At 37.9% G+C, this 14722-nt stretch overlaps 1 protein-coding gene across 1 annotated transcript in view; it reads right to left on the reverse strand.

Moving 5' to 3' along the window:
* nAChRbeta1 (nicotinic acetylcholine receptor beta1) overlaps nt 1-14722 on the reverse strand; it is a 933151-nt gene that overhangs the window by 120433 nt on the left and 797996 nt on the right. The window contains exon 5 of the mRNA XM_067146256.2: nt 2641-2731. Within this exon, the coding sequence (XP_067002357.1) occupies nt 2641-2731 (91 nt within the window). The remainder of the gene's footprint in view (nt 1-2640; nt 2732-14722) is intronic.

Genomic DNA, 14722 nt, shown 5'->3' on the forward strand with positions numbered 1-14722 from the left:
CACGATTCAACTGAGAATACATCATTTGCTTCGGAATGCTTGTGTTAGGTATGTGAGTGACGTGAGTCTGTTCCCTATTTTTACAACAGGGTTTCTATACAGAGTGACACCGCTCCTTTACTTCCTTTGAATGTAGGTACAGTAACATCACTAACATTGACACTCATACAAAACATATACTCAAATACAATAAAATAAAGTTCACGACAAATACAAGAAAAGAAATACTGAAATAAAATAAATAAGAAGACATAGAACACACTGAAATAACACTAAATGAATGTTTACGGAGAGAAAAGAACGATAACTACTAATAATTACTGAAATAAAGAACAACAACCATAAAGATAGAGCGTCCTGTGTGTGGAAACACGTGTTATCACTGTTGATCCGCAGAGTAATAACTCATACTACCACTGTAAGAGGGGATGAGGGAAGCGCGGCGAATATGTGTTGGCTATTACCTTCATTGTGCTCCTCTCATTTGTCATTAATTATGAAATAGCCTCTGTAAAACAACTTGTTAGGCAACTCCAGTCAGGTAAATATTTCATTTCCTTTTCATCATAAGTATGAAGTAGATTATATTATCCCTCAAGAAAACGAAATGGGTTATACACGAGAAGGCGTGTGTTAAGTGTTTGTAGATCCATAAAGCCAATAATAGTTTTTTCTTTAACAGAAGAACGAATGCACAGAATAGTTTTATAAACTGTGAATTCATCTCAAATATCTTAAAACTCAGACCCGTTAAAGTTACCGATATTCTCTTTTCACATTATTAAATTGTATTAAGAGACTCATAAAATAACCTGTTCCCCTTTTCAGTAGGTTTATAGATATCAACTTTGGGTCTTTAAATAGAACTATACAGATTTCATCCACCAGCAAAGCAGTGTTAAATTAGACAAATTCAGCAGTGTACTTGTTTATCGTATTACATTTTATAATCAGTTGCTTCGTTTGGCTGTTTTTATTAATGTTACATTCTACTTTCAGAAGAATAAGTTTATTTATATTTATTTTTTTGAAGGAAGTGTGATTAATGTTAAAATGTATAAGTATAGTTAAGATTTCGATTCCTCTTCAGGTCAATATGTAATATACTTAATGTTCCTTTCTGGGTGTCCTTAAGTGGTGATTACTGTATTTAAGATAGCGCCACTCTAAACTATGCTCCTCCAAATGTGGCGCGTACTTGAGTTGTTACACAGAAGCAGTAGGTTGGGAGGGCGGGTATGAGTTACGATGTATTGGTAATCATGTAATTTTTTATCCACTTGGAGACGACTGTAGTCAGATTCATAATACCACTGGATTTAAACCATGTACAATACATTACACTATCATAACAAGTTCATTGTGACGGTGGCTAATTGGAAAAAGGAGAAAGTTATAAAATGTATGCAGTATTTGTATGCGCGGAACATTAATTCAAACAAGAACATTATTTGTTCTGTTGTGGTTCAATGACAGCATAGAGACATTTAGAGCTTTCGATAAGACCTGCATAGAAAGAGTATATAAACTATGTAACATAGTGAAGTTCAAGGTGTCCCCCGCTGTGGATGGTGGCGGTAGAATAACACCCATGGTATCCTCTGCCTGTCGTAAGAGGGGATTAAAAGTGGTCCCAGGGGCTCTGAACTTTGAGAGCATGGGTTAGAAACCACGGGGCCCTTAGCCGGGACCTGTCATTACTTGTGTCAGGCTCCCCACTTTCATCAATCCTACCCTACCTCCCTTGGTAAACGCTTGTTCTTTTCCGACTCCGACACTATTAGAGAATTTGAGGGCTATTGAGTCTTTCATTTTCACTCCCTTTGCGGTCCTTGTCTTTCTTTATCCGATATCTTCATTTCTCGAAGTGTTGGAAACCCCTCCCAACCTTTATCTCTGATTAGTGTTGTATATAGGATGGTTGCCTAGTTTTATTTCCTCTTAAAACAGAAATAACAATCACAACCACCACTACCACCTGTCACCTCTTCTTAGTAACATCCAACATATGTTTGAAGTAGCATAGTTTGGAATGCTGACTTACTTCGAAGGGAATAGTCATAGTTGAAAGGAATTAAACTGCTTAATATGTGTAATTAACAATGCTGCACTGGTAAATCAAACCTATTTAAAATGAGAAGAATTGATACCAATTTATACGTTATTAATAATCCCACAGAAATAGGAGTAAAGGTGTTTCCACGATCCCCTTAAATATAGTTTAGGAAAATTAAAACAGGGCGTCGATATCTTTAATAGATCTAGAGAAACTGAGGTGGATGTTCTTTTCGTCACACCCTGTATACTGTACAGAAAAAGGTAACAGTAACCACTATACACTGGAAGCTACAGGTATCAAATAAACCGGATAGTACTTCATGGCTGTTTAGTTAAAATTTGGATAGCCTTTGTGTCAGTTAATCATTGAGAGTGTGCTTCGTCATTATTGGTATAATTTTCTAGGACATTGTTAAGTCGATATGTTTTAAGAAGGTAGGCACTGTTTAAGGTGAGAAATATTTTTAAGGCAGACTGATTTTATTCATTATTAAGGTTTTACGCGAATGTAAGTGGGGAAATGGAAATTATATATTAGTTTGAAATATTTTTTTTTTATTTAGACAAAAAATATTACTTTACCTGGTAGATAGCGGGCGGTACCCACAACACCTCCCCGTTAGGGTAGATCAACACGTTGGACTTATATCTCACTTCGTAGTTGCCGTCCGCGCTGTAACAAAAATATTTTTATTATTATAATTTATTTTATTATAAATAAGAGATTATTTAAGGAAAACAAAATAATTCTTCTATATCATGAACTATTTATGTTATTTATTCACTCATAGAAGATGTATGGTAATAATTTTAATTTATTGCGAATAGTGTCGCGTGGATTAAATAGTCATATGGAAGGCTAATGAAATTACGCTTCATAATAGGTTTATTAATTGGTAGTTTCATGGTTATTACGTTACTGGTCATTATATTCATTTAAATATAACTCTAACCGTTTATTTAAGGCTTTTGATTATGACCATATAATATATAATCTGATAGTTTTGCTTAAAATTTGAATATTATAGCTGTTGGTCTTAAAATTATCCAGTTAAAACACCAGTGATTATGGATATGTATAGAGCAGTTATTTAAATAATATAGTAACAATAATAATTAAGTTTATGGACTACGAGGAACTTAGAGAAATCATTATATTATCTGTTATTGCATTATTAGATCAGACTTATTTTTATATACTAATTTTACAAATAATTATGTTCGAAAGTAAAATTCCTTAATCTTCGGATGAACCTGTCACTAAATAAAAATGTAATGATAGAATCATGTTGAGTTTTCTCTAACACAGCAAAAAACACGAGACCATCTTTCAGGAAGCAACAAAGTACTTTCACTTAGTAGCATCAGAAGAATGGTCAAGGACAGACAGTAAAAACAGTTAGAATCAGCAAGTTTAATTCAAGGAACTTTCTAAAATCGTCTCGACGGGAAAGGTATATATGACTGGAGATTTAAGGACAATATGTAATTGGAACATATTAACAGAGAAAGGGCACATATAAGGTTCTAGTGATTCCAGTGTCCTCATCTGTCTTCAGAGACTTAACAGTAACAGAATTTTGTAATAGTAATGAATAGTGAGCGTAACTACTCTTCCTGGGACAAGAACGTAGGTTACAATGTTAAGCAATTCATCTATATAATTAATGCGATATCAAACCGGTTAAAGTGAAAATGGCATAGTGGTTCCCCTCTCACAGTAACAGCAAGGAATCGTTGTTTAAAAAATGTTAACTCCTAAGAGGTGGTGATAAGGTGGACAAAATGGCCAGTGCTTCAAAGTGAAATATTACTGGCTGCTATTGTAGTTAATTGTTATGCCACTAGATTAGGAAACACCGGACACATCCTAATCGTGATTTCTTAAAACTTTTTCTTATATGCAAGTATTTCTGTTATTCAAATAATAATGAATAATGAGAAGAAACTGAAGTATTCAATAACTCCTTTTCCTGGAATAAGAGCGTAGGGTGAGAGAACGTTTTTCAAATATATCTTTAATGCGAATACCGATCACTCGCTCACTTACTCGCACACTAATCACGTTATGAATCATATTGGAATTATGAAATAACTCATTGCTTTAATTATAGGGTCATTTCGTTCTGTCACCGAAAAAACAGTAACATTATGAATTAGGCAAAAATTAAGGCATACATTTCTATCCCGGATGATTAAAGTACAAGTATGCAATGGAATTGGCAAGCTACAGTGCATATAATTCTGTGCTTAACTTTTTGTCTCTGCAACTAGTGTCAGTCATACTGAGCCGGATTTTGATTTATTTTGTCTTTTACAGGTATATTTTCAATATTAAGCAAAATTCACACAATTACAAATTAATTGTAAGACAACACGTTATTCTTTCAAACAAGAGGCGGACTTTTATGAACAGTATCAATATATTAGATTGCAATTTTCGCTGTAGCCACTACAACGAGTTTGGAGGAGAATGTGCATAATATTCAGGGGTTTTGAAGTGTTCTTCCCTTGTCCTTCCATGTATTTTATTATACTGATACGCTGTGCATGCCACGGAACCCCAAGAGCTCTTTAAGCAAGGTTACAATATCTAACATGCGTGAATAAAATAAGTTCCGTACACAACAAACATGGTAGAAATAGCTTACCCTCTTCATCGGATGCTCCTGAAGTAAGATTTACTTTCAGCTGTAAGACATACAGTAAGATAAAACGTGCTTGGAGAAAAGACATCCTTCTTGTAGACGCCAGCCCGGTTAGAAAATGCGACATATACAGATGAAAGGACGAGGTGGGAACTACACGTGTGAACATTGAAAAACACGCCAGCATTGTAGCTCACGTTTTCGTTACGGTGGTGTACAGGGCAATACTGGTTTTATGGTGCAAAATACTTTTGCCCCAAACCTCGTATGTTTCCTTCTACTTGTTTACCCAGCAGTCGATTTAAATAAAGTTTACTTTGTTAGATTATCCATAATTCCAATTGCATTGATGCTCCTGCTCTACTAAACTACATCCTTCTACCCTATTAACACTGGGAAAACCTAAAATTAAACGCAGGTGTCGTTCCACTGGATTGGCTAGGAGTTACGACGGCAACTTGTTCGTCCACCCCGTTAGGTGGGCATGCATACCTTACAGGCGTCCTACATGGCGCTACGAACGGACTTCTATCCCCACCACATAGAAGTTTAACAAATGGTCTATTATTAATTAAACTAATTTCTAGATGGTAGGTTGACTGTCATGTATTACATTACATTAAGAAAGTATATTTTAAAAATAAATACACTACTGAACAGTTCATTTAAAGATAATGAATTTAAAAGCCTGCCGAACAATGACGAAGGCTTACAATGGTTTATCGGCACTTAATTCATTAAAACACTTCCGTAAATGTTACTTGCTTCTCTTTGTTGTATTCTTAATCAAACTCGAGAAAGAGAATTCGAAGTATTTCTATAAAATCGAGTTAGGACATGCTGCTGTAAAAATTGCCCAGATGCACATGTGTGACAACCGTAACCGCATCCCCACTAAGGTAGAGGGAAGGTGGAAGAGAAGTAAAGATAATCAGGAATAAAGAACCAGAAAAAGGCCTAACAAGCGGGGCAGTAATTAACATTGCACTGAACGTCTGAGAGTAATGGTGGTAATTGAAGTGCTTATTGTTTTACGAGAAAGTACAAGTAGTACAACTACGCAACCAGCCACTCTTAACACTAATCAGAAGGGAAAATATAGAGCATTTATTCGTCGCAGAATGAATAAAGGAAAGAGAATGACCACGAAGTGCTTGAAAATGGAAGACTCCTTAGGTCACACATACGTGATACCATCGGTTCAAAAAAGAACAAGAGCTTAGCAAGTGTGGTCAGTCGAGGAACGAAACCCATCGCACATCCTCTTACCTGTTACCTACGACAATACAAACTATGTTAACTGATACATTTTATTATAGTATATTTATGCCCACAGTAGAATGGGTACCTTGGTGAAGGAACTTTGAATATCAACAGCTAGGTCATGTTCCATACGTAGCGCTAATCGAGCTGACAAATGAAGCAAGTTTTAATACACTTCACTTTTCTTGGGAATACTTGTTCGAATTTCAAAATAATCACAACGCTGTATTTGTAATGTCCGTAAATTTATGACTAGGTAAAAAATGGTGTAGTTCAGAAAGTGCAGAAATTCAAATATCTGGGAGAGTGGATAGACAATAACTTGTCAGAAATAGAGGCACTGTTATCGAGAATCAACAAGATGAACTTGGTATATATACTAAAAATAAACCTTGGTGTATACACTAACAATGAACACTTACAACAAGAATAATATCTGGATCAATGCAAAACTGAGACACTACCAGACACATGGAGCCTTTATATACAGCTGAACGTTTGAACCTTATGAAAAAAGAATTGGTCAAGAAGTTGGAACTGGTGGAGAGAAAGATTCTGACGAAGATACTGGGACCGAAAGGAACAGAGGATGGATAATACAAAAAGAAAGGAAACTATCCTCTAAATATTGGAAATATCTCAGATACCATCCGGAAGAGGAGAGCCAAGTTCTTCAAACATATCTTTGGAATGAATTCGGGAAGACTGACCAATAAGATAAGATTTTTAGAGATCAGGAAAACTACAGCGCGCTGGTATCAGGAGGTGAAGAAGGACCTGGAATAAGTGGGATTATAAGGAACGGAAGTCAGAAACAGGGATGCTTACAAGTCGAGGATTATGTCCATGAAGATTTTTCAAAAAACAGTCAAATCCCGTACCCAAGCGTCATTGTCAGAAGAAGAGAGGAGGTAGCAGATTGAAAGGATGAAGGAGTAGTGGACGAGGATAGAGCACAGTAATAGATGAGGCTGAATTCGAATTAACGTAGGCCAAAACTAAAGAAGAAATATCCACCGTTCTATCCCTTCAGACAAGTAACTCAATGTTGAAAACATCTTAGGAATATGAGCTGCGAATTTTAGGTAAATAAAATGTAATACAGTATAGGAATATATTGCCAACTTGGTAGGTTCGATCCTGGCTCAGTCTAATGGTATTTGAAGGTGCTCAAATACGACAGCCTCGTGTCGGTAGATTTACTGGCACGTAAAAGAACTCCCGAGGGACTAAATTCCGGCACCACGGAGTCTCCGAAAACCGTAAAAGTAGTTAGTGGGACATAAAGCTAATAACATTATTATTAAGAATATCTTCCTAAGTTATTCCTAAAAAAGTTCTTAATCATCATTATCCGGTCGATTAGATTAGCAGTTTGCCTTTTTCTACCACTACGAGCGCTAATGTGAGTCAATGCAGAGCTCTTATAACTACATCCGGTGTGTACATTTTTCAAAAAACAAAAATCTCCTGACTGTATTGAATCAGGGAACACATTACAGAAATAATTGTGTAAATAAGTTAATTTGGCTAAGATTGGAATAAAAAAGAATATGAGTGAAGAAACGAACTATTTTAGGCTGTTTTCCGGAACTGCATTTAGGCCGGAAGGGAATTTCGAAATTTATTATTTTTACTTTGATAGAGCTATCCACGATTTATAATTTGAAACATTTCCGGGTCCTTTGGCCCTTCAATTACTTAATTTTACGTTATTCGTAGTTTGAGATTCCTACGTTGCCTGCTAAGAAAATGGTTTCAACATAAAAAAAGCAAAGTTAGTACCGTTATCTCAGCAATTATTGACACCCAAGAAAAGTATTGCACGTCTGATTATGAGACCCTCGGTACCATGACGGAAAGCGAAAGTGAAATGTCGATATATTAAACGTTTCTTAAGTAATTTGAAATGGATGCCTGAGTGAAATAATTCTGCGTGTAGTATTTCAACCTCCCTCAGTATATGACTGACCTCCACCTCTTCACAGATTAGCCTTCATGACACTACAATGATCCATGGCGAAAAGGAAGATTATGACTGCCTCGATGGAATTCACTCGCACTACAGCTAAGGCTTCCCACGGACAACATAATTACGGTGTATGAAAACGAAGATGTTGGAAGGCTAATGGAATCTAACTCACCTGATGATTTAATTTCTAGAGAAACGAAGGCGAAATTCAGTTAATTATTTTGGAGCCAGTCTCTTTTTACAAAAGGAAGTTTCTTTATTCTGTTCTATTGTTTTCAGCAGGAGGTTTAATGGTAATGCGGATTTGTAATTACATTTTCTGAGAGCACTTCTGATTCACTTTCTCGAGTTTGATTAAGAGCACAACGAACAGAAGCAAGTAACATTTTCGGAAGTGTTTTAATAAATTACAAGTGTCGATACACCATTATACGCCTTCGTCATTGTTCGACAGGCTTTTCAATTCAATATTTTTAATTGAATCTTTAAACTTTTCAGTAGTGTATTTATCTTTAAAATATACTTTTTGAATGGAATATAATACACGACAGTCAACCTACCATCTAGAAATTAGTTTAATTAATAATAATAATAATAATAATAATAATAATAATAATAATAATAATCTATTTGTCAAATTTCTATGTGGTGGGGATAGAAGTCCGTTCGTAGCGCCAGTTAGGACGCCTGCAGGTTATGCATGCCCACCTAACGGGGTGGACGGGCAAGTTGCCAATCCAGTGGAACGAGACCTGTGTTTAATTTTAGGTTTCCCCAATGTTAATAGGGTAGAAGGATGTAGTTTAGTAGAGCAGGAGCATCAACGCAATGGGAAATATGGATAACCTAACAAAGTAAACTTTATTTACATCGACTGCTGGGGAAGCATGTAGAGGAAACATACAAGGATTGGGGCAAAAGTCATTACGACTTTTTTCCTTCTTGCAGATACCAGCCCGGTTAGAAAATGCGACATACAGTATACAGATGAAAGGACGAGGTGGGAACTACACGTGTGAACATTGAAAAACACGCCAACATTCTACCTCACGTATTTGTTACGGTGGTGTACAGGGCAATACTGATTTTATGGTGCAAAATAATTACAGCCAAGAATACGTCCTACATTACAGCACAGCGCACATACAGTTGACGTGAGAAAACAGAGTCTAAGGGTTATCAATGTAGTCCCATGCAACGATCACCACACGCTGCCAACGGCGTGGGAGGCACTGAATACCACCTGAGTCACCATTTGCCGCACCAACAACTGTGAATCGGGTCATCTCGTGTCGCAAACCGCCTACCACGTAGGCAGACATAGTGTGTATTCATAACAACGGATGGCTCTGTGATTGCTGGTCCTTTACCTTTCGTATGAGATGAAAGTCACAGGGCGAAAGATCAGGAGAGTACGGTGCGTGTTCTAATTCTTCTCATCCCCAGCGTCGCAGTTGCCGTCGTTCACCTTCTGCTTTATGTAGTTTTGCGTCGTCGTCAGTTGTATTGCACTGACCACAAGATCCTGTTCGCACACTGACAGATTGTCTTGAGCGTTGCTGATCACCGGTTGCTACAGGTCCTTGCTGAAACTTTCCTACCCACCACGCTACTGTACGGTATGGGAGGGAGTTATTCCAAGGGCTTCCACAATTCACTGTGACATTCTCTCGCATTTATCCCCCGAAAACGGCTATTTTTATGTATATGCACTGCTCAGCACAGGTTACTTCAATCTCGCATACAACTGATTTCACAGCGCTCTCTGTGCTATTACTAGCAATCACAGAGCCATCCGTTGTTATGAATACACACTATGTCTGCATAGCTTCAACGCGACAAATAACAGTTTGTGAACCGTTCACATATCTGTTAAAAAAATAGTTGCATTGACTTTTGATCCAACCCTCGTAAATATATTTATTCAAATATACATCAGCAGTACGCCCTTGCTGGCGAGTTGTAGTGTTTACAGTGCACTATGTCTCCTGGTATGGGCTATATCAAATTTGTTACTTTCATTGACCTGTCTCAGTCTCATCCTTGGCTTTGACAATATGAAAGTGACTGAGGTATGAGTGATGCTAGTAATACCATTCCATATGCAGCCAGTCCCTGTTATGAATGGTGTGAAAATATCGCTCATAGTGTTGGCTGGTTCATGCGTTTCAGTGGGACTGATATGTAATAGCAACGGCTGGCTCGGCGAGGAAAGCAACGGGAAACTACCTCACTCCTCATTTCCCTAGTATGCCTCTTCAGTGACGCCTAGGCTATTTATGACAGCTGTTGGCGAAGCTGCAGAGAATCAAACCAGCCTTCGGGCTGAATACCCAACATACAACATACATCAGCAGTAGATGCAAGCGAGGTCACCGACAGTCAGATACACACTAATAATAATTTCGTATGGCTATTACTAGCCGAGTGCAGTCCTTGTAAGGCAGACCCTCCGATGAGGGTGGGCGGCATCTGCCATGTGTAGGTAACTGCGTGTTATTGTGGTGGAGGATAGTTTTATGTGTGGTGAGTTGCAGGGATGTTGGGGACAGCACAAACATCCAGCCCCCAGGCCATTGGAATTAACCAATGAAGGTTAAAATCCCCGACCCGGCTGGGAATCGAACCCGGGACCCTCTGAACCGAAGACCAGTATGCTGACCATTCAGCCAACGAGTCGGACAGATACACACTGAACAGTTGATTCAATCTTCGTTGCCTACGTGAATGTGACGCGGCAACTACTCTATCGCTGCTGTAGAGCGGGTTGTAGACTCCCCAGGCTGATCAATCCTACTGTGTGTATTTCAATGTGAAAGGACTTATGTCACCATCATATATTTATATAAATCCAATCCAAACCAAACCCCATGGTGCAACAGCCCCGAAGGGCCATGGCTTACCAAGCGACCGCTGCTCAGCCCGAGGGCCTGCAGATTACGAGGTGTCATGTAGTCAGCACCACAAATCCTCTCGGCCGTTATTCTTGGCTTTCTAGACGGGGGCCGCCATCTCACGTCAGATAGCTCCTCAATTGTAATCACGTCGGCTGAGTGGACCTAGTACCAGCCCTCAGATCCAAGTAAAAATCCCTGGCCTGGCCGGGAATCGAACTCGGCCCCCCGGGTATGAGGCAGGCACACTAACCCTACACCGCGGGGCCGGCTTATATATTTATATAGTGATGTGAAATTTCTATCAATACATGTTAGAGCTAGGTTATGTGATACTGGCACAGAATTTCCTTGAAATGGCTTCCTATTCTCAAGGAATTAGCAGGGAACGGTAAGGGGACCTCGGACACATTTCTTTCGGTAATTGGATGAAATTGTCGAAATTTGAATTATGGTATAAATAAATTATATCAACCTTCCTCGACATAACAAAAGTAGTTTTGTGCCGCTGTGACTCTTTTTGAAGTAGTTACGGCCGTTTTTAAATGGCTCTGCATGGTCATTTAATTCTCCACCACACCTCCTTTCCTCTGTATGCTCAGCTATCCGCGTCCCTTCTGTTCCCTCTTTACAGTACCATTGAGATGACATTATTTTTGAATATTGCAACATATACTGCCATCTGTTGGCTATGTTATGAACTACTTGAACCTACAATTTAGTCAACATAAAACTTTATATTTTAGAACATGTTTATAATTATATCCATTCTAGTGGACATGTTTGACTTGAAAAAATTCTGTGTGTTTTTAGTAGTAGTATTATAATATGTTTGAGAGTTGTAATCAAATGCATATATTTAATAAGTTAGTGGACAGCCTGACATCGGCCTATGCACTTCCTTGTTTACTATTGGGTTTGTTTTGGTCAGTTTCGTGAATTACAAGCAAATTCGTGGGAAATTTTTAGTGAATATTATATCAAAATGGATAGAATTTACCGGAGTTGGAGGAAACCGAAACGAAGAATGAATAAGAATACAGTGAAGTGTGTTTCTATGAGTGAAAATCGATGGAGAAATAAATAGAAGCCATAAAATCTCAGCCCGGAACTTACAATGTATGTTCAACTAAGGAAGATATTCTAATTCCTCACAAATCTGGTGATGAAGATGTAATCAACAGAGTTTCTTCAGACCCAGTTTTCACACCTCAAGATACTTCTGAAGCAGAAATTATCACTGTGTTGCCCTCTAAAAGTGAAAGTAAGTTAACCCCTTTTAACTCTTAACCCCAGTTTTCAACAACTATGGTTGATAATAAAAATATATTGGTTCATTCAGCAGTGTTCGGAGAGTTGCTTTGCAGTGTCATTTGTGATGAGTGTGGAGAAAAACGTTTAGTCATTGGGATAGGCAGTAATCAAGGGCTGGCCCATAAATTATCTGTAGTTTGTAAGAACTGTAATGCTAATTTCAATGAAACTTTCTCAAGCCCTAAGTCAATACCACATATAGAGATCAGAGACGGCCATTTGATGTAAATAGGAGAGCTGTTGAGGCATTTTTAAGCATTGGGGGAGGTCAGACAACAATGGAGAAGTTTTGTATAGATATGACATTAGATTTCATGGACTCCAGAACTTTTACAAAGCATATGAACAATTTGGCAGCAGAAACAGCAAACGTTAAAGGGAAATTGTCTCTGCAGCAAGACAGGTTATGCGCAAAACTCATGAGGAAGTAGAACCATCCAATGTAGGTAAACAAGTGCTTGACATTGCTGTATCATTTGATGGAACATGGCACAAGCATGACCATACATCCCGCTATGGCATTGGCATAGTGATTGACATTCTGAGTGGATTAGTTATAGATTATCATGTGTTATCTAAATATTGTCACATGTGTGTTGTAACTGCTCATGAACTGGGTGATGATTCTACAGAATATATGGCTGGAAGGTCATAAAGCATGTGGGAAATGCTCTAGGAATTATGAGGGATCATCTGTAGGAATGGAAGTATTTCAGCTGATATTTTATGGAAAAGATCAGTGGAAGAATGTGTCATTCGCTACACACCTGTGCTTTCTGATGGGGATGCCAAAACATTTCTCCACCTTTCAAATGAAGCAGTGTATGGACCTGATGTACAATTGAAGAAAGAAGAATGCATTAACCATGTTGTAAAAAGGATGGGGATTGGTTTGAGGAATTTGGTGAAAGAGTGCAAAGTAAAAGGAACTACACAACTACACTTGGTGGAAGGGGACCTGGGAGTTTGAAAGAAGCAACTATTGTGAAGCTTACAAATTATTATAGGCAGGAAATATGTGCAACCAGTAGATAATATGAAATCAGTAATATATGCCGCACTATACCATTACTCCTCCACATATGAAGATCCTAAGCATAAGAAGTGCCCCCAAGGACCCGAATCATGGTACTTCTACAACAAGAGTATTGTAACTGGACAAAACCCACAAAAAATGTCAGTTCAGTTCACAACAGCAATGCTGCTGAAAATTGTGCCTGTATACCAAACGCTGGCATCAACAGAACTTCTGTCTAAATGTTGTAGAGGGGATACTCAAAATGCCAATGAAAGTCTTCATGCATGTATATGGAAAAGGTGCCCAAAAGAGACCTTTGTGTCCTCAAAAAGACTTGGAATAACTGTTTCTAATGCAGTTGCAGAATACAACATGGGATGTAATGCAACACAAGAAATGAAAATGGCTGTAAGGAATTATAAACTTTCACCAATACCCAACAAACTTGCCACACAAAGAGATGAAAGAAGAAAATTTGACTGTCAGTGGTCATTCACCCAACAAAAGGAAACAGCCAGGAAAAAACTGAAAATCCTCAAGGTACACAGGGAGGAAGCCAAGAAGAAGCTGGAGGGTAGGAGTTATAGTGCTGGTGAATTTTAAGAGATTTGGAAAGGCCATTACGAAACTTTTTAATGGTTTTAGAACTAAAATTCATTTAACTCAAAACAACATTTTTTTGTAACCTTCAGTGTTCCATGCGGGTCAAATTTAAACCTACAGTATATTTACCAATGTTGGTACGTAGCTTCTGTGTGATCTAACAAAGAAATTGTAGGATGGATTTTGCATTCTTCTTCAATATACACATTTTATGAGGCAGAATGAACCTCACATGGTCCTATCACCGAAGTCGTATGCACATATGTAAAACTTTGTCCAAGGTTATTATTTTAAAATTGATAATTACAAATTATTTCCTCTTATTCTTCGAATAACTTGATGCAAGTGACAATTCTTGCTACATTAATGTCCATCACCTGTAGCTTATGGTCAAGAAACCAGTATCTACACAACTACTAATCCCGTCCAACCGCCATTACAAGATAACCTATGTACTCATATCCAATGCATGAATACATAATGTAAGTACGTATTTCATTTCTGTTTATTCTGCATTGATTCAGTCTTCTTAGGACTATTCCTTATCAATTTCGCTATAGACTTTGACGTGCCGGATTTTATACTATACCCTCTGTCAATTTTTAAGATATTAGACTGTAAAATATTGATAGCCTGTTACTAGTACAACTGTTTAGTTTAAAATACAGCGAGTATCAAGTATCAACGATGAAATGTCATAACCTCTGCTTTAATGCAACTCCTACAACACAGCCGTATATGGAATTACTGTGGAACTCATTTCTATTAAATGCAGAGTATACCCCAGGGCCATTTTTCTCTCCTGAAGCGGAAGTCACGTTTCTAAGTTCTTGAATGGGAAAGGAACAGGAACCCACGTCCTTCCAAATGAACAGATTACTCCTCATTCGCCTCCACATGGTGGGCCTCTGATTAGCTGTAAGAGAGGGTCATTGTTATTGCAATACACCTA

This window comes from Anabrus simplex, chromosome 4 (genome assembly GCF_040414725.1).
Source record: "Anabrus simplex isolate iqAnaSimp1 chromosome 4, ASM4041472v1, whole genome shotgun sequence".
Taxonomy (NCBI): Eukaryota; Metazoa; Arthropoda; class Insecta; order Orthoptera; family Tettigoniidae; genus Anabrus; species Anabrus simplex.